Source organism: Macaca fascicularis, chromosome 8 (assembly GCF_037993035.2).
Source record: "Macaca fascicularis isolate 582-1 chromosome 8, T2T-MFA8v1.1".
In the NCBI taxonomy this organism is placed as follows: Eukaryota; Metazoa; Chordata; class Mammalia; order Primates; family Cercopithecidae; genus Macaca; species Macaca fascicularis.
Window position 1 is genome coordinate 118771643 of NC_088382.1, and position 26954 is coordinate 118798596.

Sequence of the window (26954 nt, forward strand, 5' to 3'; positions counted from 1 at the left end):
CCCAGACTCAATTCTAAGCTTTGGGTCAAAGGCCAGGAATGAAAACTGGATCTGAGGGATCCAGAGATAAATGACAACAGAGGTTAAGAGGCACAGTTCAGGTGAACGTGGCTGATTCCTGCAGATTAAGCCAATCCTATACTTCCTGTTTCATGGATAAAGGCCATGTTAATATCCATAGCATAAATGAAGTCTAGGGAACTCCAAGGCTACTGACAGAACAGAATGGGGAAGGCACAGGGGTCACCTGTAGGCACAGGAGAGAATGATAATGCCTATTCTCTAGTCCCTCACTGCTTCATGGTTTGGCACTCATGGGAGGACCTGCCAAGGTCACCAGGACTCGGGGATGCAAGCATGGAACAAGAAAAGAGGACGCTCTTCCCTCTCTCCCTAACATACCCTGAGTATCTGCTAGGAAGAGAAGGGAACCAGGGATGCCTGCTCCCTTCTTTCTAGATAGGTTGCCATTCATCTTCAGTCTGTACTCCTTTCGAAAGCATCCTGAACTCTTGGACTCCTTTAAAAAACAACAACAACAAACAAAAAAACGCCTTTTTTTCCTTTCTCCTCCTCTATCCTCTCTTCACTGATAGGTAATTGTGTCTCCATACTATGGTACACTCCCCTCAGATTTCCCAAACCTTAAACTGGTTGGCTTAGGACTGGGCTCAGAAGCCCAACATGCCAGCAAAAGGGTAAGGTTTTTTTGTTTCGTTTTTTGAGAGAGCGTCTCGCTCTGTCCTGCCTAGGCTGGAGTCCAGTGGTGGATCTCGGCTCCCTGAAAGCTCCACCTCCCGGGTTCACGCCATTCTCCTGCCTCAGCCTCCCAAGTAGCTGGTACTACAGGCGCTCGCCACTACGCCTGGCTAATTTTTTGCATTTTTAGTAGAGATGGGGTTTCACCGTGTTCGCCAGGATGGTCTCGATCTCCTGACCTTGTGATCCACGTGCCTCGGCCTCCCAAAGTGCTGGGATTACAGGCGTGAGCCACCGCGCCCAACCAGGGTAAGGTTTTTATTGCCATTGGGGCTTTTGGCCTCCTTCTCCGTGTGCAAACTGGTAAAGGGCCTCGGAATTTTTGAGCTGTCCTTACCCCTCCCCTTATTTCATTTTGATACATGTTTTCTAATAACCTGGTTTGTCTGTTCTTGCCTTCAGGCCATCAAACTCCAAACAGTCATACAACCAGAGCCTGGGATGATGGTCCCTTCTGCTGGGAACCCTTAAATAAGCCTCTGAGGGAGATAGATCTGACTGCTGTTTCCCCAAAGCAGCGCCCCCTATCGGCAGGAAGCAGTTACGATTGGTCTTAGTCCTTATTATAATGGCAGTTAGATGTACTTCTTTAGATGGAGGAATGAGATAGCCACGTGGGAGGGGTCCCCACAGAAACTCTGACCAGCCTGTATACTGGAGTAGAGCCTCAGGAAGTTCACAATGTTTGCAGCAGGAAGGAACCTGGTCCCTCTTCTTCCTGTGGAACCTGGGATTCAAACGGCCGGGTGGGAAGTACTCTAGTTGGGACTCTGGCCTTTTGAGAGTCCCTGTTTCCCCATTTTCTTCCTTTTTACCCAATAAAATCCTGTTTACTCACTATTCAAATTGTCTATGAGCCTGAATTTTCATGACTGTGGGACAAAGAACCCCATCGTTAGCTAACTAAGAGGCCAGGGTTACGTGCAGAAGTTGACATCATGGTGCACCTGGCCAGCAGTAACTGGGGCCACAAAGGAGACAGACTGCTGCAAGATATGCCACCTAAGTTGGAGAAGACTGGGGATTGTGGGGATTTCTTGGCTTATCCTTCCCCTACACCCCTAATCCCCCACCAGTATCATTAATTGATGGAACCCAGCTAGTAGCTGGAAACCTGGGAAATGCAGCCTGCAAGGGATCTCGTTACTTGCAACACAGAACAGAGAAAATGCATGGATCTGAGGTTGGAGATACTATAGCCTAGCAGAGTGGTTTACTCAGCATCTTAATGAATTTGTGCAATACTCAGTAAAGTCTTATCACCCATTATATACCTGAGGAAACTTAAGCTCATGGAGTTAGTTAAGTGACTTGTGCAAAGTCACAAAGTCCATAAGGGGCAGATCTAGAAGTTTTACCAAGTTCTATCCTGATCTAAAGCCCCTGCTGCTTCCTCAGCAGAGGCTTGAACATCACAGCTAGGCTTTCTGGTTTATAAGTTTGGAAAAGCAACTCTAAGCAGGACTAGCATTCTCTTGGGAAACAAAATAGAAAGATGGTCTATGTGACAGAAAGATGCAAGTTTGCAAGAGCTCAGCATCTGGCTGCAGGCTGTGAACCTTTTTATTAAACAAAACAAAGATTCTGGTCTAACTTCTTACATAAATCATTATTGTTCTGCTTAATGGGGCTGCCATAAACCTAATAACCTGAGGATTTGCAAGCATTTTAATGAAAAATACACTGGTATTTCAGAGGAAAGTAATTGGGCTCAGGGGGACAGAGTCTGGATATAAAGGAGATTTATCCTTGGTAGTCAACAATGAGCTCTGTTACCTGGGAGATGTAACACATTAGCAGAGATGAGTTTATGTGATAAGCTACTGCCAATGAAAAGCAGAGCCTGAAGACAAGTAGAAGGGCACAGGAGAAACAGTTTTTATGAAGGCTAATAAGAGGTGGTGGGTAAGGGTAAAGGAAGGAAGGTGAGTTGCCTTGCAAAGAGATAAAGGCTACCTCAAGAATGCTGGACTGACTAAGGAAGTGTATTGGATTTGCTGTTAGAAAGCTGTTAATACTGAACAACCTGCTCCTGAATGACTACTGGGTACATAATGAAATGAAGGCAGAAATAAAGATGTTCTTTGAAACCAGTGAGAACAAAGATACAACATACCAGAATCTCTGGGACACATTTAAAGCAGTGTGTAGAGGGAAATTTATAGCACTAAATGCCCACAAGAGAAAGCAGGAAAGATCTAAAATTGACACTCTAACATCGCAATTAAAAGAACTAGAGAAGCAAGAGCAAACACATTCAAAAGCTAGCAGAAGGCAAGAAATAACTAAGATCAGAGCAGAACTGAAGGAGATACAGACACAAAAAACTCTCCAAAAAATCAATGAATCCAGGAGTTGGTTTTTTGAAAAGATCAACAAAATTGACAGACCACTAGCAAGACTAATAAAGAAGAAAAGAGAGAGGAATCAAATCGACGCAATTAAAAATGATGAAGGGGATATCACCACAGACCCCACAGAAATACAAACTACCATCAGAGAACACTATAAACACCTCTATGCAAATAAACTAGAAAATCTAGAAGAAATGGATAATTTCCTGGACACTTACACTCTTCCAAGACTAAACCAGGAAGAAGTTGAATCCCTGAATAGACCAATAGCAGGCTCTGAAATTGAGGCAATAATTGATAGGCTACCAACCAAAAAAAGTCCAGGACCAGATGGATTCACAGCTGAATTCTACCAGAGGTATAAGGAGGAGTTGGTACCATTCCTTCTGAAACTATTCCAATCAATAGAAAAAGAGGGACTCCTCCCTAACTCATTTTATGAGGCCAACATCATCCTGATACCAAAGCCTGGCAGAGACACAACAAAAAAAGAGAATTTTAGACCAATATCCCTGATGAACATCGATGCAAAAATCCTCAATAAAATACTGGCAAACCGGATTCAGCAACACATCAAAAAGCTTATCCACCATGATCAAGTGGGCTTCATCCCTGGGATGCAAGGCTGGTTCAACATTCGCAAATCAATAAACATAATCCAGCATATAAACAGAACCAAAGACAAGAACCACATGATTATCTCAATAGATGCAGAAAAGGCTTTTGACAAAATTCAACAGCCCTTCATGCTAAAAACGCTCAATAAATTCGGTATTGATGGAACATACCTCAAAATAAAAGAGCTATTTATGACAAACCCATAGCCAATATCATACTGAATGGGCAAAAACTGGAAAAATTCCCTTTGAAAACTGGCACAAGACAGGGATGCCCTCTCTCACCACTCCTATTCAACATAGTGTTGGAAGTTCTGGCTAGGGCAATTAGGCAAGAGAAAGAAATAAAGGGTATTCAGTGAGGAAAAGAAGAAGTCAAATTGTCCCTGTTTGCAGATGACATGATTGTATATTTAGAAAACCCCATTGTCTCAGCCCAAAATCTCCTTAAGCTGATAAGAAACTTCAGCAAAGTCTCAGGATACAAAATCAATGTGCAAAAATCACAAGCATTCTTATACACCAGTAACAGACAAACAGAGAGCCAAATCAGGAATGAACTTCCATTCACAATTGCTTCAAAGAGAATAAAATACCTAGGAATCCAACTTACAAGGGATGTAAAGGACCTCTTCAAGGAGAACTACAAACCACTACTCAGTGAAATAAAAGAGGACACAAACAAATGGAAGAACATACCATGCTCATGGATAGGAAGAATCAATATCGGGAAAATGGCCATACTGCCCAAGGTAATTTATAGATTCAATGCCATCCCCATCAAGCTACCAATGACTTTCTTCACAGAATTGGAAAAAACTGCTTTAAAGTTCATATGGAACCAAAAAAGAGCCCGCATCTCCAAGACAATCCTAAGTCAAAAGAACAAAGCTGGAGGCATCACGCTACCTGACTTCAAACTATACTACAAGGCTACAGTAACCAAAACAGCATGGTACTGGTACCAAAACAGAGATATAGACCAATGGAACAGAACAGAGTCCTCAGAAATAGTACCACACATCTACAGCCATCTGATCTTTGACAAACCTGACAAAAACAAGAAATGGGGAAAGGATTCCCTATTTAATAAATGGTGCTGGGAAAATTGGCTAGCCATAAGTAGAAAGCTGAAACTGGATCCTTTCCTTACTCCTTATACGAAAATTAATTCAAGATGGATTAGAGACTTAAATGTTAGACCTAATACCATAAAAATCCTAGAGGAAAACCTAGGTAGTACCATTCAGGACATAGGCATGGGCAAAGACTTCATGTCTAAAACACCAAAAGCAATGGCAGCAAAAGCCAAAATTTACAAATGGGATCTCATTAAACTAAAGAGCTTCTGCACAGCAAAAGAAACTACCATCAGAGTGAACAGGCAACCTACAGAATGGGAGAAAATTGTTGCAATCTACTCATCTGACAAAGGGCTAATATCCAGAACCTACAAAGAACTCAAACAAATTTACAAGAAAAAAACAAACAACCCCATCAAAAAGTGGGCAAAGGATATGAACAGACATTTCTCAAAAGAAGACATTCATACAGCCAACAGACACATGAAAAAATGCTCATCATCACTGGCCATCAGAGAAATGCAAATCAAAACCACAATGAGGTACCATCTCACACCAGTTAGAATGGCGATCATTAAAAAGTCAGGAAACAACAGGTGCTGGAGAGGATGTGGAGAAATAGGAACACTTTTACACTGTTGGTGGGATTGTAAACTAGTTCAACCATTATGGAAAACAGTATGGCGATTCCTCAAGGATCTAGAACTAGATGTACCATATGACCCAGCCATCCCATTACTGGGTATATACCCAAAGGATTATAAATTATGCTGCTATAAAGACACATGCACACGTATGTTTATTGCAGCACTATTCACAATAGCAAAGACTTGGAATCAACCCAAATGTCCATCAGTGACAGATTGGATTAAGAAAATGTGGCACATATACACCATGGAATACTATGCAGCCATAAAAAAGGATGAGTTTGTGTCCTTTGTAGGGACATGGATGCAGCTGGAAACCATCATTCTTAGCAAACTATCACAAGAACAGAAAACCAAACACCGCATGTTCTCACTCATAGGTGGGAACTGAACAATGAGATCACTTGGACTCAGGAAGGGGAACATCACACACCGGGGCCTATCATGTTGAGGGGGGAGGGGGGAGGGATTGCATTGGGAGTTATACCTGATGTAAATGACGAGTTGATGGGTGCAGCACACCAACATGGCACAAGTATACATATGTAACAAACCTGCACGTTATGCACATGTACCCTACAACTTCAAGTATAATAATAATAAATAAATTTTAAAAAAATAATAAATAAAGGGTTAAGTAACAAAATTCTTATTCTTTGGTGCTTGTAGAATAGTATCCACACATTCTGATCTCCATAGCCTGATAGGTTAATAAAACCTCAGTCCATGGTTTTGGTTATTGTCCCTGGAGCCAAGTGAGAGTTTAAATTCCTGATTTATGATTTTTTTGGTACTCTTTGTATTTGTGTTAGCTTTGGAGTTTGTACTGCTTGCTTGTTTGTGTTGTGGAGACAAGCAAAGCTCAGAATTCTCCGATGGGCTTTGTTTGGTCTCCTGTCATCTGGTAACAGGCCTAACCCCCATTCCACAGCTGAGTCATTGGAGAGCCTTGCTCCTTAAGGCACAATGACTGCAAAGGTGGGCACACAAAGCAAATGCATCTGAGGGCTGTCACTGGGATTTTTCAGATTTAAGCAGATTATGAAGCTGTTACAAAGTAGCACTGTAGACTGTTGCTAGTCACATTACCAGCAGATGGAGACATCCAGCGAGCAGCAGGAGAGAATAAAGGTGATATACTAAGAAGGAGAGAGGACCCAGTGACAATGGTGCTTAAGTTGTGGTTGAAACGTCGAGGTCCCAGATGATCCACAGTTCATGCAGCTCTGATCCTTTTAACAAGTGCTTCTGTCACTTATAACCCAAGTCCTTAGTTTGTCATGCAGGTGTAATGCTGGTGATTCAAATATAGGGGAAACATCTTTAAACCCTCCTTCTCCAAATCCATTGCCTATAGAAATCAAAGCTGTACTCCTTCTCCTCACTTTCCACCTCTTCCGCCAAAGACATTAGCTAACTCTTGGGAAGTTTGTGTTATCCTTGCCACTCTAGTGACTGGGACCCAGCCTCTTTACATATTACCCGTATTACGTGATGAACAGACCACACAACTGGACAACCCTGTCTGTGGATAGCCTACAGAAAATTCACTCATTCAAGCACACAGGGTTTAGCAGGCTACACTGAAGATTTGGTGGAGTCCTACAATACAGCCATGCCACATACCACAGGGCCTTTTCATTTTCTCCCATTCCCCCATAGCTTATTCTCTCTCATATTTATGATTATATCAGCATTTTTTTCATTAAAAACCCAAGTAGTTTGTTGGGATTGCATTTCTTCCTCTGTGAGTACAATAGCTTGTTCTAATGCCACTCAAAGGGAAAACTAAGGTTAACAGGCTCAACTTCATGCTAGGTGCCACCAAGCATGTACTGAACCATAGTTCATAGTATTGAACCATGCCTTTCTTCTCCAATAATTTTTCTCAGGGATTCTATCTGAAATTTATTCCTTTGCATTAATTTTATTTAGCATACTCTGAGTTTTTTATAAGCTCAAATATTGATTTTATTCTATAAAGTCTTCCTCTATCCTAAAGCTCTCCCTCTTAGAGCCTTCTGTACTTCTGTTCCTAACTGGACTGGTTGCTCTTTAATCCACTATACTGCAATCCGCATGAGACCTTTTTTACTTTTTGTTTGGGCTTACTGTTTTCAGTATTTCATGTGTGTCTCTCTCTTGGTTCATTTTCTCATTTTGTTGGACTATATCCTTATAATGAAAATATTCAACTTTGTGAAAATTTACATGTAGGAAAATATATGTATTCTGCCCCCATATTAAATTAATAATTTGTTGGAACAGAAGTTTCTAGATTGGAAATAACTTTAAGACAGAATTTTGAATTTACTATGCCATTATTTTCCACTCTCCATTTGAAAAAATTTGTCAATATGATTCTTAATTCCTTGTAAATGACTTTTTGTCTTTGAACTTTTTAGAATCAGTATTTAATCTTGATATTGTGAAAGTTTATGACACTATCTAGGTGTGGTCTTTGACATAGTTTGGATGTGTGTCCCCTTCAACGGTGACCTCCAATGTTGGACGTTGGCCTAGTGGGAGGTGTCTGGGCCATAAGGGTGGATCTCTTATGAATGGCTTGGTGCTGTCCCCATGATTATGAGTGAGTCCTTACTCTGGTAATTCACACCAAAGCTGTTTGTTTGAAGGAGGCCAGCACCTCCTCCTTTCTCTTGCTCCCTCTCTTGCCATGTGACAAGCCTGCTCCCCCTTCATCTTCTGTCACGAGTAAAAGCTTCTTCATCAGAAGATGAGCAGATGCTGATGCCATGCCTGTACACCCTGCAGAACTGTGAGCCAAATAAACCTCTTTTCTTTATACATTACCCAGTTTCCAGTATTCCTTTACAGTAATGCAAAATGGACTAATATAATCTTTCTGTACTTATTTATGCTGGACTATAGGTGGGTCTTTTTAGCCTGAAGACTCTTCTTCAATTCTGGGAAATTCTTTTCTGTAATTGGTTGGCTAATCCTCACCACCACCTTCACTACCCCAACTTATTCATTTTTGTTTAAAATAAATGGGAAGCTGCCACTGTTAATTTTCTGTGGTATAGGGTATCCTGGTCTTTCTTCTGACCAGGTCTCCCTCTGGCATAAACAATTTGACCAGGAACTCCAGTGAGGAAATTCAGGGTATGGCCATTGGTATAATCTCCTTCATTATAAGCCAACAGAGAAACTATTGTGAAGCTACACATCTGCCCAAAGTCTGGAACGAGAAATATTTTTCTTGGAAGCATCAAAATCTTTGGAAGCCTTAGTTGTCTCCAGATAGTCTTTTTTTGTTTTTAAATTAATAATAAAGGCAACACAAGTCATGCCTTGGAGAAATGCCATCTTCTTGTGATCCGTGAATAGGGTAGAGGAAAAAACGGGCACCCATATACAGATACAGTTGGCCCATATCGAGTTATTTAATCAATCCCTCTGATTTCAGCCTCATTAGCTTTCCTACCTGACTGAATCTGAGCCCAGAGTTTCCCTGGAGTTCCACTTTGGTAAATTGGCTCTTATCTCTTCAGTGGTCCTCTCCTAGTGTATTACAGCTATTTTTTTCTTTACTTGTTTCATCATCAACTGACTTCCAACTTCTGTCTTCCAGAAATTATTTTGAAAGATGCTTAATTTGCTATCTTTCTATTTATTTTGAGGGTGATCTTTAGGTTTTTACTTTCCATTTGTATGATCATTTCATATTTGACTTTTTGTCATAATTGTAGCAAATATACATTTTTTATACATTGTCTTATTTCAAACAGAATTTAAGGTAGAGATTGCTTTTAAGATACATATACTTGGATAACAAAAATAAACAATGAAATTAAGATGTATTTAAAAGCTCCATTCTATAACACTACTTTAGGAATCCATATATTCTAGATAGCAGGCAATCAGACAGCAGTAATAGACAGAATAATGCCTCCAACAAAGATGTTGACATCCTTATCTCCAGAACCTGTGAATATGTTATATTACATGACAAAGAAACATTAAGGTTGGAGATGGAATTAAGGTTACTAATCTGATAACTTTAAGATACAGAGATTACCCTGGATTATCTGTGTGGGCCCAATGTCAGTGTAATCAAAATGGTCCTGAAAAGTAGATGAGGGAGGCAGAAGAATCAGTGTCAGAATAAAGATGCAGCATGAGAAAAATCTGACCAGCTAACTTTGAAGATGGAAGAGTGCCGTGACCCATATAAGCAACTTCTAGAAGCTGCAAAAGGCAAGGAAACAAATCCTCTTCTAGAGCCTCCCAAAGGAATGCTATCCTGCCAATACCTTGATTTTAGCCCAGTGAGGCCGATTTTGGACTTCTGACCTCCAGAATCTAAGATATTAAGTTTGTGTTGTTTAAAGTCATCAAGTTTGTGGTATATTATTATTTTAGTAATTTGTTACATTCGGAAACTAAGATATCAATAAATATGCCAAGTTAAAGAATCTCTCCAGGATTACTACTGAGATTAACATTCTGGAGTCTAGAATGTACAAAACCAGATATGGAGTACAATGTAGACAATGCTGTCTTTTGGCACTGGTGCTATCTTTAGATAGCACTTACTAACTTCGTCTGGGTGAAAACAGAAAAAAATGGCATCAATACATAATAGTTTTTATTTTTTAATGTGGTTTTTCAAATACAATTCTTGAAGAAAACTGAGAAGACAATTGCCAGAAGCTTCTCTTCAAGCAACCTTAAATGTGTATGGCAGTGTTGAATTATCTCATTTGTTAAAAGTAACATTTCTAACCCAATCCATGGTATTTTGGTGTGTCTCATGGACTACTGGAGTTTCTAATTCCACGTAAGTTTGAAAAGTTTGCATCACTTGCCTTTAGACTGCTGCCAGACCTAGGATCAGAAATTGTTAACACCAAAGTGAGCACATTTGGTAGGGGACAGATGGCTTGCACTATTCCTTTCTCTAACTCTACACTGAGTCAATTCTTATGAATCATGATTCCAAAGTCCTAGCAGAAATGCAATGGAAAACACTGGTTAAACCCCTACTGGAGTTCACTCATGTAAAAAAAAAAATTGTCTTCGCAACTGTCTCCACACTAGGCAGACTCAGCAAATAGGTCAACAAACTTTCCTGCTTTGTTAATGACTCATGATGGACACCAGGTAGATCAGAGAGCTTAGCCCACTGCTATCTTTGTAAAACAAGATATTTGGGTAAGTAAACAAGTACTTTTAGCCTGGGATTCAACTAAAGTCAAAATGATACCTTAAGAAAAACACATCAAGGGAGGTTAAAACACACACACACACACACACACACACACAACACACACACACATCGCACCACTGCACTCCAGAGCCTGGGGGACAGAGCGAGACTCCGTCTCAAAAAAAAAAAAAAAAACAAACCAACAACCAAGATTTGGAAAAAAGAGACTAAAAAAAATGAAAGAGGTATAGTCTAAAGGAAGATTGCTCATGAACAGCTGAATGGCAGTTTTCCTTCTCTTTGTACCAAGTTATAATAACCCTTTTAGGCCTAATTAGGAATTATCACACAGCTGGGATGAGTCACGCTGTCAGTGAGGGGAAACCATTCAAAAGTATTCATTTGGAAGGAATTCAAAAACAGTGCCATGAAAATCACAGTAGAGATTATCTTGACCCACCCCACAAAGCACAGGTGAAAATCACCAGCTTCTAAAATCATACAAAAGTTTTCCCATTGATTTGAATATTTTTACTTATTTTCTTAAAACCTCTGTCTCTGAAGATACTAAATACTGACAATTGCAGAAAAAGTTAACCAAACAGCAAAAGAAAAGCAATGATTGAGAAATACATTTGTGCCCCAAACTCCATTTGCCTAAAATTCTAGAGACTTGGGACACATATTTAAGTCATCACTACAATTACCAAAAAGTATGTAAACAATTTACTACCTGTGTGTGAAAAGCAGGTTTTTTTGTTTTTCTTTCTTTCGAGATGGGAGTCTTGCTCTGTCTCCCAGGCTGGAGTGCAGTGGTGCGATCTTCTCGGCTAATTTTAAGCTCCACCTCCCAGGTTCATGCCATTCTCCTGCCTCAGCCTCCAGAGTAGCTGGGACTACAGGCGTCCGCCACCACCCGGGGTAATTTTTGTATTTTTTGTAGAGACAGGGTTTCACCGTGTTAGCCAGGATGGTCTCGATCTCCTGACCTTGTGATCTACCCGCCTTGGCCTCCCAACAAAGCAGGTTTTAAAAGTGGCTGAGAGTTCAGCTGCCTTGGTTCAAATCCAGGTTCTGCCATTTACTATGTAATTCAGACAGATCACTTAACTTCTCTATGTCCCAGTTTCCTCCTCTGTAAAATAGGGTTGGTTTGAAAAAACAGTTAATAAGTGCTAGAACAGTGGCTGGTATATAGTAGCTACTATCTATGTATTAGCTGTAATTGTTACTAGGAAATAGAATTTTGAAATGTCTGTGGCTCTTTGCACATTAAGGCAAAGATTTCAACCTGTCATTTAGATAAACGTGTAAATTTAAGATGGTATTGTCTACTTTATGTTTCAAGATCTCAAGGGTTTTTTGTTTTTGAAAGGAGAATTCTCTGTTCTGACCTTGCAGAAAATTTTCAAAGAAATTTGAAAGGCTGGAACTTTCAACACAAAATATCCCAAATTAAAGAAAATGTTCCCCTTCTATAACTTGTTCCTAATCCCGAATGTATGATAAAAGATAAATCTGTACTATATTTTCTTCCTTCTTTTTGCTTATTTACTACTATTGTCTATTTGTCCTCTTTTTGACTGTAAAGACTATTACCATGTTTCTTTTGTCTACATACTTTTACAGATGAACACTTTTAAGCACCACTTTAATTTCACTACTCTTTAGCCCAAAACTTTCCACAGTTCCCTGTTGTCTTCAAAATAAACTCTGAGATCTTTACCTTGTTTAAGGCTGTACTCAATACAGCCTCAATCTAATGTTCCAACCTTATTTTGTCCTACTCCTTTCTCATAAAGCCAATACTCTATCACAATGGGTTCTCAACTGTGGATGATTTTGCCTCCCAGGGAACATTTGGCAATGTCTGAAGACATTTCCTGGTTACAACTGAGGAAGTATGCTACTGGTATCTTGTAGGTAGAGGCCAGGATGCTGCTAAAGGTCATACAATGCCTAGGACAACCTCTGACAACCAAGAATTATCCAGTCAAAAATGTCAATAGGGCTGAGTGTGAGAAACCCTGCTTGAGCCAAATGTAAACGCTATTTCATATACCTGCTTAAAATTTCCTGCTTCTGTGCTTTATTTTTCCAACGATACTCCTTCTGCCTGGAATTGATATATTCTCCGACATTACTTTATCATCTGTTCATTTATTGAGCATCTACCATATGACAGTCCCTGTAGATATAAAGGTAAACAAGCCATTCCCTATCCTAAAGCTCAGAATCTCAAAGACCCTAAATTACTCTTCTTGTACATGCATGTCCAAGTATTATAAATCTTTTTCAAGATTTATAATAATTATAATTTGATTAAAAAGCTATCATTTGAGTGCTACCTATGTGCCAAACATTGTTCCACGTATGAACTCATTTAGTTCTTACGATAATTCTATAGAGCAGGTACAATTATTACCTCCCTTTTACAGATGAGGAAACAAAGAGAAGCTACAAAGTCACCCAATCTTATGGTTAGTAAATGACAAAGCTGGGACTTGAACCTATGCAGTAGCCTATGCGGTAGCTAGGTGCTCAACCATTGTCACAGTTTACTGCTGTCATCACTAACCCTTGATTACCTAGCTGCTTCATCCTGCCCCGCCTCATCCCTGAAACTTTCAGAATTGTGCTTTCTGCCTTTGACAGTTACCTTTGGGAGACTCAACCACAAAGAGTAGCTTACTCCAATAGGGAAGCAACCTGCAGCTCCCCTCAGATGCAGTGCTTTATTCTTACACACTGTGCTGGCCCTTGGAGAGCCTCTGGCTCCAGTATCATCTACTGTCTTTATCCCCAACACTGGTACCTGTGGGCATGAAGAGAACCATCCCCATACCTCTCAGGCAAAAGGAACTCATTCCAGGTTCCTTACCCCACTTCCTCATTGTTGCCCCACTACCAAACCATTTGTCCACACTGCCATTTACCCTGCTCCACTGGGTAGGTGGGAAAGCCTGACGGCTAAACAGACATCCAACTGGGAAATAAATGCAGTCAACCCTTCTTAACATCCCCAAACTTTCTAAGAATCTCTCAGCATCTCTTGGCAGAAGAAAAATATTCAGGCACTTCCTCTCACTCTCACCAAATGGCAAATTTATCTCAGTCCTCTAAAATCATCTGGAGGGACTAGGGGTATAAGTGATGTAACCATCACTGTAGGTTCCCCTGAACGATGGCCTCTCAGCAAGCCCTGGTGCCTTCAATATCGGGCAGTTACCCAAGGCCACAGGGTAGGGTGCTTAGCAAACTTCTTTCTGTAAGCTTTAATGGTCAATTACAGGGCAAAAAACTCATTTAACACCCAGTATCATGCTGTTACAATTCATTGATCTAACACTTGTATATTCTTTAAGACATTATAAACTCCTCTGAGGAAATCACCATGTACTAAAAATTGGGCACGCTATGTAACATATAACCCTCGTAACAACTATGAGGAATGTAGCATTGTCCCCATTTTACATAGTCAGATTGGGGGAAGTCTGACTCCCTAAATCATGTTCATTTTAGAAAACAAAATTCCTTAAAGATTTGTGTTTACATTTTGATCCTCCTCTGCACTAGCGAAGTTACACAGGAGCATACAGTTGTTAAGAAGTAGTGATCATGAGCTGGGCATGGTGGCTCATGCCTGTAATCCCAGCACTTTGGGAGGCTGAGGCAGGCAGATCACTTGAGCCCAAGAGTTCAAGACCAGCCTGGGCAACATCACGAAACCTGTCTCTACAAAAAATAAAAAAATTAGCCAGGAGCGGTGGCATGTGTCTGTAGTCCTAGATACTCAGGAGGCTGAGGTGGGAGGATAGATTGAGCCCTAGAGGTTGAGACTGCAGTGAGCCATGAAGCTGTGATTGAACCACTACACCACTGCACTCCAGCCTGGGTGACAGCAAGACCCTATCTCCCTGTCCAGGGCACCCCCACTCCTCAAAAAAAAAGAATGAAAGAAAAGAGAGAAAGAAAGAAAGAGTGATCATGGAGAAGGGCCAGTTGGTGGAGCAGTCGGAACATACACAGCCTTTATAGCTTAAATTCACTGTCTCATATGGGTGCAGTTCATGATGTCCCAAAACAATTAGAATAGAAACATCAAAGACTGGGCTGGGTGTGGTGGCTCATGCCTATAATCCCAGCACTTTGCGAGGCCGAGGTGGGTGGATCATCTGAGGTCAGGAGTTCAAGACCAGCCTGACCAAAATGGAGAAACTCCGTCTCTACTAAAAACACAAAAGTAGCCAGGTGTGGTGTCGCATGCCTGTAATCCTGCTACTCGGGAGGCTGAGGCAGGAGAATTGCTTGAACCCAGGAGGCAGAGGTAGGAGTGAGCCAAGATCGTGCAATTGCACTCCAGCCTGGGCAACAAGAGTGAAACTACGCGTCAAAAAAAAAAAAAAAAAAAAAAAAAGAAACATCAAAGATCACCAATCACTAGTCACTATAACATATAATGAAGTTTGAAATATCATGAGAATTACCAAAATATGACATAGAGACACAAAGTGAGTACATGCTATTGAAAAAATGGTTCCAAAGGACTTGCTTGACACAAGGTTGCCACAAACCTTCAATTTGCAAAAAATGCAATACCTGTGAAATGCAATACAAGGAAGCACTGCCTGTATTTTATTATTTTACTTTCTGATGTGTTTTATACAAGGAGCTTAAAACACTTTGAGCTCTCTCCTTTGACCATGTAACATTCTGCTTTTCCTGTTTACAAAATCTGAAGTCTTTTTTTCTCTTCAAGATGTGTAAAATGTGCCTACTGAAATCTAACAAAGCAATTCTTCAGCTAAAAAAAGAAATATGTAATCAAGAACAGCCACTGTCTTTGAAGAAATTTTGGTTATTTTTCCACAAATAATAGCTATAATACTCAACATGACTCAGTTCCAGATTATATATATACACGTGTGTGTATATCTCTATATATATAGTTAGAGTGATATATAACTATAGTTATATAGTTACATATACAAGGAGCCCAGGAGGTCTGAACTGCAGATTTTTGTTGCGCATAATTATGAATGTATATACATATATATGCACACACATACACATATATTATGTGCATAATTATGGATGTATATACACATATGTATATGTATAATACATCCATAATTATGCACAAGAATAATCTGAATACAGTTTCCTCCCACACATACTGTAATATTGGTAATAAAGCCGACTAGGTAACTATGAGATCTGGCCCTTTTGATGCCCAATCTCCTCTTTCAAACTGCTTCCCCATATTCTGCTCACCTGTCAAGCATCTCTCATTATCTAAGACCTTCACCCTCAGTTACAGGAGTATTAGTTTTTTACAGTCGTTTTGCCATGTGATGTTGGTAACAAAGAATTCTCCCTGCTAACAATTCTCTATGCTAACACAAGTATAAACAGGTATATTTTGCCCTTTATGTAGTAAAGAGGTGATCTGAAGATACCAGCAGTCAAATGCATTCTCGTTACACTATTTTTCTGTTAGTGATGGTATCGTAGATCTTTCCTGGTAGGTATATGGCAGATGAGTGTCCGGGTTAAGGAACGGGGAAAACTCTGCCAAGGCAGTAGCTGCCAGCGATAAGTGGAGAAGAGAGAGAAAAAGGAGGAGGGGGAGAGACGAGAGTACAAAGGATGAAGGGGAGGAAGAGAGAGGGAGCAAAGAAGAGAATGACAAAGAAAATTGTAAGTTCTAGATCATGAGAAACTCGAGTACATGCATTCTCACTAATGCTTTCCCCCTGTTCCAATGCCCTAATAGGCCTCATATCCTTAAGTATAATTTGTGATATTTCTCCCGGGCCCACTGCAATGATTTTCAACTAGACTGTGGACATTTAAGCACTCGTAATTCTTATTATTGGTTTAAATTATTCATTATGGAACATGTATAAATGATAAACTCAGAGGTGCTAATTTAAACTATAACATGTTCAGAAAAACTTTAAATATCAAAATGTACTCCAACACTAAAACCCCTTAGATGGCACATGTCTCATAGGGGTCCTGAAGTCAGTAGATACATTTTTCTAGGATCACTGCAATTTTGTTGAATGCACTCCTAAACAAGATATGTAGAGTGTTTTCTGTGGTTTTCATAGACTGTGCATGTTATCAAGAACAAAAATGCTGATAGCTTAAAATCATTTCCTACAGACTCACATAGTCTTAAATGACACGTAAATATCAGAATAATAAAAACAAAAATCAAGAAAATGTTTTGTCCAAATAACTCCTCCTAATATTATAGGAAAAGTATTTCCTCTGAGAGTTTTTGGCAAGAGAGGGAATCACCACTTTATCTGGTTTCCCTAATAAAACTGTAGGGATAATTTCCCTACCATAAAATTCAAATTTCTTTAAAAATATGATGTTTCAACAAAGTTGAAGGCAAAAATACTAATACATTTTTAGAAACCCATTCATATTTAGCATGGAAGATGACCTCAATCTTTTTATTTTAGCTCTTATCTCATGCTTTTGTTGTTTCCACACGGCTTCCTTGAAACAGAATCCACAAGCTAAACAACTTACCTACTGAAGTATATAATCCAAGGGTTTTTAATATAACCAGAGTTGTGCAGTCATCACCACAATCAATTTTTGTCACTCCCAAAATAAGCCCTATACCCATTAGCAGTCACTTTCCATTCCTCCCCCACTGTAGCCCCTAAGCCTTTGGCAAACACTAATCTACTTTGTCTCTACAGATCTGTTTTTTTTTTGTTTTGTTTTGTTTTGTTTTTTTTAAGACAGCGTCTCACTTTGATACCCAGGCTGGAGTGCAGTGGTGCAATCACAGCTCACTTCAGCCTCGACATCCTGGGGTCAGGTGATCCTACCACATCAGTTATGTGCCACCATACCTGGCTAATATTTGTTATTTTTGTGGTAGAAGTGGGGTTTTTGCCATGCTGCCCAGGCTGGTCTCTAATCTGCCCTCCTCAGCCTACCCAAGTGCTAGGATTATAGGTGTGAGCCACCATGCCCAGCGAGATCTGCCTTTTCATATAAATGGAATCCTACCATCTGTAGCCTATTATGATTGGCTTCTTTCACTTAGCATAATGTTCTCAAGGTTTATCCATGTTGTAGTATGTGTCAGTACTTCATTCATTTATTGCTATATAATATTCCACTGTACAGATATGCCACATTTTATTTATTCATTGGTCAGTTGATGGCTGTTTGGGTTGTTTATACTTTTTGGTTACTATGAATAATGTTACTATAAACATGTGTATACAGGTTTTTATTACTCTTAGGTATATACCTAGGTGAGGAATTGCTGGGTTATATTGTTAACTGTCAACCTTTCGAAAAACTGCCAGACTCTTACAAAGCAGCTTTCCATACTGTCTGAAATTTTAGTTATTTTTCCTCACACCTGATTTCAGCTGGGTTCCTGAGGTACCACTAGTTAACTTCCTATTATATCAACCTATGTAGGGGTATGCTTTATGCTTATATTACCTTCTGCCTCCACTAAGATAATCTTCATCCTTCTCTTTTTCCTCTAAGTAAGCGTATATTTGCAGATAAAAAAACACAGAATGTTTATTTACTACTTAGTAAAGGACTTTAGAATAGTTTTGAGAGTTCTTCATTCCATAAATTTCAGTGACTGTACTAATTTTGTAGGTCAAACTACATTTTCTTTGTGAAAAACAGACGGCAGATACGAGAACAATATTCCAATGTCAAGAGTATGTTTAATCTTCTTCAATATTCACCTGATATCATTTTTTCCTACATTAAGAGATTCATACTGGATATTTTGGCAAGCATTAAAAGTGAATCTCAAACACTTAAAAAAACGTCAGTTGAAGAAGTAGAAAAAATTTAAATGGCTTAAAAATGTAATATGTTACAGACTTTTTTTCCTGTTTGGAGTAAAAAATTTGTAGACTGGGTGCATGGAAAATACTGAAGTCAGAAAACACAGCTTCAGGATTGAAAGATCGCATACATTTAATTTTATCTTCCCTCCCTGGTACCAAAGAAACAGATTCTAATTTCCTTTCATTAATATACATTTTTGAGGAGTTGCTAAACTATTTTAAAGCGAAAAAAATTCCCCCATTTAAAAATCGTTTGTAACGTATCTATTGAACCCCTATGTGGATTAAAATATCAGTAATTCTCATCCATAGACTATGATATAAAAATCTAGAATAAAGTCTCAATGTGAAGAGTATAGTCATACATTAAACGAATTTTCCATCATGGAATCAGGCCTCTTCTGAGTACAAGTAACAGAAAATCTGACCTAAACTGACTTAGGGAAAAAGAAAACTTAATGATTCCCATTATCCAAAATTCTAAGAACAGCTAGTTTTAAGAATTGCTTGGTAGGACTAGATGACATTATCAAGGTCCATTTTCTCAGTCTCTTAGTGCCATCCTTTGCTGGCTCCCTATTTTGAGAAGTTCTCACCTTATTGCAGTGACAAATGTGGTTTTGTTTATATCCTTTTATTCTTACATCCAGTGGTAAGGCTTTGTCCCAGAAATCACTGCAAATTCTCACTGTGAATCACTGTTTCTAAATGGGTCAAGTGCCCATTTATGAACCAGTCACCGTGACCAGGGATTCTGCATTCTCAAAAGTACTGATTGGTTTAGCCTTAATAATGTTCTCTATACACGATGCCAAGGACGGAGTCAGTAACACACAAATATATGGGCTTAGAAAGAAATTACAGTATACTTCCAAAATAAGGGGAATGGATATACTTCCAAGATAAAAGGGAAGGGATGCTGATCCTCGTAATATAGGAAACACGCACTAAAATGCCATTGCAGTACAAGAAAAAAAATTAAAAAGCAGAAATTAAATCAATAAGAAAATTTTGGTAAGATTCAATAATCTTTAAAAAAATTTAAAAAGCATTATTGAGGAGCTGATGTGCAAAACAGAATGCTTAAGGTATACTTTTTAATAAAATTTAACTTGTGTATACACTCACGAACTATGATAATTAACATAATGAAGATCTCTCTTTACCTAAAATGTTTCTCTGCCCATTTATAATCTTTCAAATCTCTCCCACTCAGGCAATCACTAACCTATTTTCTATGTGTTTGCACTTTCTAGAATTTTGAGTTGAAGCATACAGTATGTACTTTGGCTTCACTCAGCATAATTACTTTGCAATTCATCTATGTTGGGTATATTAATACTTTTTATTGCTGAGTAATAATCCATTGCATGGACATAGCACAATGTATTTAGCCCTTCATCTGTTGACCGATATTTGATTTATTCTGAGGTTTGACTGCTATGAATGCTGTTGCTCTGTTCAAATCTTTGAATAGACATATACTTCCACTTTTCTTAGGTAAAAGAACGGGTAAGTGGAATGGCTGGGTCACATGGAAGATGCATGTTTAACATTTTAGAAAACCACTAAACTCTTTTCAAAAGTGATTCTACCATTTTACATTCCAAACAGCAGTGTTTGAGAGCTCCATTTGTTCCATATGTTTGCCAACATCTGGTATGGTCAGTCTTCAATTAAAGGATTTCAATAGCTATGTAGTGATATCACATTGTGCTTTAAATCCGCACATTCCCAGTAACTAATAACGTTGAGTGCCTTTTCACATGCTTACTTGCCATTCATCTTGTATGATGTATCTGTTCAATATTTTGGCCCAAAAAAAATTTATGTATTTGATTATTATATTATTGAGTTCTGAGGGTTCTTTATACATTCTGGATACTAGTCCTTTATCAAATAGTGATTTATAAATGTTTTCTCCAAGTCTGTGGCTTTTCATTGTCACAACACTGCCTTTCTAAGAACATAATTTCTTAATTTTGATGAAGTATGATTTATCAGTTTTCTCTTTTGGTGTCACATGCAAGAAATCTTTGCCTAACCCAGCCTTACAAAATGTTTCCTTTATGTTATCTGCTAGAAGTTTCACAGTTTCAGGTTTTACATTTAGGTCCATGATCCATTTTAAGTAAATTCTGATACAAGGCTGTGTTAGTTTCCTACAGCTGCTGTAATGAAATTACCACAAATTTGGTGGTAATGCATTCTGTCACAGTTCTGAGGCCAGAAGACCAAATTCAAGGTGTCAGCAGGGCCATTCCCCATCCAGAGGCTCTGAGGGAGAACCTATTTCTTGCTTCTTCCAGCTTCCAGTGGCTGCCAGAATGCTCTAGCATTCCTCGGCTTGTGGCCTTTTAAACTCCATCTTCACATAAGCTGCTTCTCCTCTTTGTGCTTGTAACTGCACTCTGCCTCTCTCTTATAAGGGACACTGCAATTAGATTTAGGGTCCACCCCAGATAATTCAGGAAAATTTTTCCATGTAAAGATCCTCATTATAATCACTTCTGCAAAGACTCATTGTCTTCATAAGGTTCTATTTTTTTGTTCCAGGGATTGAAACTGGATATCTTTGGGTGGCCACTATTTAAGCTATCATAAAGGCAAAAATGAATACTCAACTGTTTTTGCGCCATTTGTTGAAAAGATATCTTTTCTCCATCAAATTATCTCTGCATTTTGTATTACCTCTTCATTGAAATATCTCTGACTAAAATTAACTGACCATATGTGTCTGAGTCTCTAACTGGACTCTTTATTCTGATCTATGGATCTATTTGTCAGAATTGGTGCCAATACCACATTGTCTTGATTACTGTAGCTTTACTGACCATCTTTATTTTCTTTTCTGTGAATTAACTGTTCATATCTTTTGTCTGCTTTCCTTTTGTATAATTTGTTTGCTTTTTTATTAAATGATAGTTCTTTGTTCTAGATTTTAATATTCATGTATTATGCATGAGTCACATATCTTTTCTCAGTCTGTTGCTTTATCTTTTACCAAAAGTAGGTCATAAAGAAATTTCACATTTTGTAATGATCAAATTCATCGATCCTTTCTCTTATATTTTTGCCTTCTGGATCTTAAGAAGCCTTCTCAACCTTGAGAATATAGATATTTTCTTCTTGTAAGTATAGGATGATTAAATGTTTGTCTATTTTGTTTACTAATGCAATGATGCCACCTCTTTTTACTGCTTCATGATATATCTTGATATCCGGTTGGGTACCTTTTACTTTGGCTCTTTTTGTGCATTTATTCTTTCTTACCAATTCTAGAAGGCCTTCCTTCTCTTTGCTTTATTACTTCTATACTTCCATCATTAGGCCTTTTTTTTTTTTTTTTTTTTTACCAGCTCACCTATTATTACCTGTTCAGTAAGACACATTTACTACTAAGAAGTAACTAGAATATTCTTCCAGTAATAATAAGTGATGAGTAAAAGTTTTGCCTTCTTATATGACTTGCCATACATAAACTTACCATTTGTTCTTTTCTGTAGTTAATAACACAAAATGTCTGAAATTCCTGTGTAATGATGGTTTAACTTGTTCTGTACAGTCATTTCCCTTTTATGTAGAAATGTGATGAATGTACTTTAAGAGTATTTTTGTTTTAACACTGTTAACCATTCCTAATTTCTTGACACTTTGATTCTTTTTTCTAACTCTTCCCATTGGCAACTACTCTACCTGACTCTTGTGGGTAGTCTCCAAAGTTCCAGCTTTGGTCAGACTTCCTTAGCAGGAAAGCAACCACTCTATGCTACCCTCTCCTCTTTTTTCCCCTAAAAAGAAATTTTACCTGAAAATAATTAGAATGTAAATTGTCTCCTTATCCTTAGTATACATTATCCTTAATACTGAAAAAATCATGCTAAGGTACATAGTTGATGCTTAAATGTGTTAAAAGAGCAAATATTGTTAAATGACTCTTATATGCAAAACACATAAAATACTACTTTATTACTATCATACACATTTTATAAATTCCTATTTATAACATGATAAAAATCAACAAAAATACAAGATACTACATTCTTAGCACTTGTAGTATATACCTCAATGTTCTAAGTATATGTATCTTAGAACATTGTTTAAGCTGAGTTAAATGTTTATGGAATCCCTGAAGCATTTCAAGAAAATAGCTTGAAATCACTGCTCTAGGCCTATTCATCTTTTAAAATACGTCAACATGCAACAACATTTAGGATTAATTATCCTGAGAGCTTTCAATTCAACATTAATCATGCAAAAAAATCACATGCACAAAGAATACTGATTACTAATATTTGCAATATATACATAGTCATGGTTAATTAAGCACCACATTTTTATTATACATTTTTCTTACATTCCCTAAGAAGATATTTATTATCTTTGGGGAAAATTTTAGCGAAAATGTAGGTCTACTTTCCCATAATAAAGATTTTTAATAATTCACTATTTAAATGGTCTTTTGTTTCATGAAGTTTTACAACAATACTAAAAAGTTCTGGAAATATTACTGTTTGGTTTTTGGTTACTATACAGTTTTCTATGTCTATGATCTCATGACGTTTGGTACCTAGTCTCTCTTTCCTATTAGGACTCCAATTGTCAATACCAGTTCTCAGGACCTTTCCTAACTTTTTACCTAGCACCCCAATACTCTCTAGGAAACTGCATTCTGACAAAGGGTTTAGAACATGTATGTAATCCTCATCTCTTTTCCTCCTCTCTGTCTCTCAAACATTCATTCATTAAAATTTAGTTGAGTCAAATACTTGCCCAGACAGGCAAAAGATATGTTAGCAAAAATATTTTCTATCTTATATTTCTTATCTTAATCTTCTGCCTCTTAAATTAAGGTCTTAACTTCCTTATTAAAATATAAAATCCAACTTGAGGTTTATATAAGATACATATCTTGAAATGTTATAAAAAGTAATAAAACTTTCCAGGTACATATATACTAAAACAAACCTGGAAAGATAAGTTTGAAAAAACAAAATTTGTGGCAAAAAAGTGTAACATATAAACAGGATTATTTTGTTTAAATTGTTAGAAAAATAAAGAGAGCTACAAGGATAAATTATAATTTGTCCTTGTGTGGTAGACTGTTCCATCAGTGGCCCTCAATGAATCATACCACCTGCTATCTGCCAGCTTGTGTAGTCCTCTCATACTGATTCTAGACTTGGCCATGTGATTTGCTTTGTCCAATGGAACATTAGTAAACATGATAGATGTACAGGATCGATAAGCTCTTGCATATTGGAGCTTGCTCTCTTAGGATGTTTTCTCTACTATGGAAAGAACACCCGTCTAGCCTACTGGAGGCTGAGAGGCCCTGTAGAGCAGAGACAGCCAACTCACTGAATTGTGAAAAATAATAAATGTCCTTGTTTTAAACCACTGAGTTTTGGTGTGGCTTGTTTCGCAGTGATGGATAATGTGAAATCTTATCTCTCTCTGTCTATGTCTGTGGCAGAGCAACTGGCTGAAAGTTACATAAAGCTGCACTTAATTTGAAAATAATAATTGAAGTCTCTCAGTAAACTTAAAAAATATTAGGCCTGCTGTCCTCTAACATTTCTCCCTCCATGTAGACTCAGTTATTCAATCCATTTAAATACATATGTACAATACTCAACATTTAACTATTATCCTGTACATTTTATAGGTATAGATTATAGCAACTTATCAATGAACAGAGTACACAATAAATATTTTTATTTTTAAACACTGAATTGTACATCTTTCATATAAAACATGAGATTCTAGCCTATTTTAAAAAGTATACTTGCTAGTACTATCTTTTTTTTACAGAAACCAATGTTCTCTAAATCTGCAGTTTCATTCCATAGCTTTAGAGAATCATAATCTCTTGAATATATTTCCAATGTTATTTAAAAAATAAAAAATCATACAAGATATATTTAGCACATTAAAACTTAAGAGGTTATAGTATATTGTCCAGACCTCCAGGTACCACTGAAAACTTTTCCAGTACAAAGAAGCCAATATGTTAGAATAATTAATTCTCTGTATTGACTTTTATTAAAAAGAGGTTTCTGGTAGTAAGAACAAATAATCTCTCATTTGTTGCCTGAAATCCTAAAATAGGATCATTGGTTTCCAGGCTTGCTACTTGCTGCTTAGCAACCTGTCCTACTTGCCTGCCTTCCTTTCTGTTGTAAAGTACAGTGGACATGGGAGCAGGCTGACGATAGATGAATACTCGACGAAGGCACTCACAAAGGGCTGCATAGGAGTAATTTGGAGCACAGGCAAAAAATTTTTTGTCTCTCTTTGATGCTTGGACATAGCCTGCCAAGAATATGAGACAAACAAAAGAAAAACTATATATTAAACAGAAGGGGAAAAATCATGATTTAACATTTAATATTTTGCAATGTTTATTACAAATTAAAATGCCCAAGTAAAATATATACCGTAAGGTATATAATTCTGAATCATTAATGATTAGCCACAATCAGTCTCTCCCAACTGGTACAAAAATACAACTTTAATTCTTAAGGAACAAAACAGATACGGCTTTCTCTCTTCAAGAAAAGCATAATATAGTTTCATTTAATTTCCATGAATAATTCGAACACTAAAATTCTAAAATCTAAAACACTAACTACATGACAAATATCTTTAAGTGCCAATTTAATATTTAGCTTCATGAATTACAGATATGGCATCACAGAATCATTTTTTTCCTCTTAAATAAATTGGAAAATGTGTATAGGATACCATCATAAAGTTATTTTAGGTTTCTGTTCATAATGTATCCCTGAATGTACTAGTATTTGTGATGCATTCTCTTATTATCCCTAAAATGTTAGTGATATTTTTACACAACAATACCAACACTGTAACCGGATTTTGTTGTACTTTCAGCCCCCAGAAGTAGAATGTTGACTACTATAACCTAAAAAATAATTTCAAGTCTCTAAACTGAAAAAATCCTTAATCTTATCTTAATTCATGTACACATTTAAAAAGTATCTTTTTGGATTAAAACAACATTTATGTTCCGAAATATAAATTATGATTTTCAGATTGTGACATGGTTAGTACATGTTAGGTATTTAAGATCATGTAAAATAAAAATATACACCGGGCGCAGTGGCTCACGCCTGTAATTCCAGCACTTTGGGAGGCCGAGGTGGGCGGATCATGAGGTCAGGAGATCAAGACCATCCTGGCTAACATGGTGAAACCCTGTCTCTACTAAAAATACAAAAAATAATTAGCCGGGCGTGGTGGCACGCACCTCTAGTCCCAGCTACTCGGGAGGATGAGGCAGGAGAATGGCGTGAACCCGGCGGCGAAGCTTGCAGTGAGCGCAGATCGCGCCACTGCACTCCAGCCTGGGCGACAGAGCAAGACTCCGTCTCAAAAAAAAAAAAAAAAACAAAAACACTAATTAAAATTGAGATCTCATCAAACAATGAATAAGCAAAAAAAAAAAAACACTAATTAAAATTGAGATCTCATCAAACAATGAATAAGCAAAGGAGTTACTGAGCACATGCAGATCAATATTGTTTTTAATTAAGCAGGGTTTGAAGTGGGAAAAGTGAAGATTTAGATACCTATTTAAATAGTTTAAAGTTGCTATCCAGGCTAACCTTGACAGAATAATGTATATATTTCATGAGTACATATCTAATGTAACGTTGATTTAACTTAGAATTAAGCATAGACTTCCTCTATAATAGGGGATCTGGGGATACAAATAGAAGATCTGAGCATCTAAAGATAATATGATAGAGCTTTCTTCTGACTAAAGTATAGATAATTAAAAAATAGCATTATAGTAGGGAGGCTAAAAATTATATGGTTAAATTAGTCAACCAAACTTTGTACTTCAGGTCATAAAAATCCATTTGGTGTCTGAACCAGTTTAGCAGCCTGTATTATTAACTACAAGGGATAATTAATAAATTTCTTCTACTATTAGGGTTGTGCATATATAGCCATCAAAATACATACTTTCACTTCTTGCTGCCAGTTTAAAATAACCTTTCAATAAAGCAATAACTGTGGCTAATTCACATAAAAAATTTCTGTCACACAATACTAATGCATTTTGACAAAAAAATCAATGATTGCATACATCTACAATTAAGTAGTTTAAACATTTTCAAGCCCTAATTTTAAAGCTGATTTTTTTCCTTTTATCCTACCAAATAAATTTAATTTCTGCTTATCACCGCTTTCCATAAGTGTTTTCATTATAATGGCTCTCTTTTGTCTTAATTTTGACAAAAGATGTCTCCTAATGTGCATTATACCTTAGGGGAATTCTATGATGTTTTTGAAGATTACTCTGAAGAAACTTGAATACAAGTTCCATGTAGGGTATTATCAAGCTCCTTGTTCAGACTCCAGTATTATATGGTTTACAGAATTAGAAAAAGCAAATGACTTATTAGAATAATTCAAATGGTTAGATAACCACTTTCA

General features: G+C 37.6%; 1 protein-coding gene across 3 annotated transcripts in view; it reads right to left on the bottom strand.

The window, feature by feature from the left end:
- The window catches only part of NUDCD1 (NudC domain containing 1), a 138472-nt gene that overhangs the window by 24223 nt on the left and 87295 nt on the right, over positions 1–26954 (bottom strand). For 2 of the 3 annotated variants that reach the window (XR_010577455.2, XM_065519536.2), the window contains exon 10: positions 24653–24803. Coding sequence is in view for 2 of the 3 variants with exons in the window: in XM_065519536.2 (XP_065375608.1) it covers positions 24653–24803 (151 nt within the window). In the remaining variant the exon portion in view is untranslated. Of the gene's footprint in view, positions 1–22431; positions 24804–26954 lie in introns of those variants that run through there. The other variant, XM_045398597.3, reaches the window with a different exon arrangement.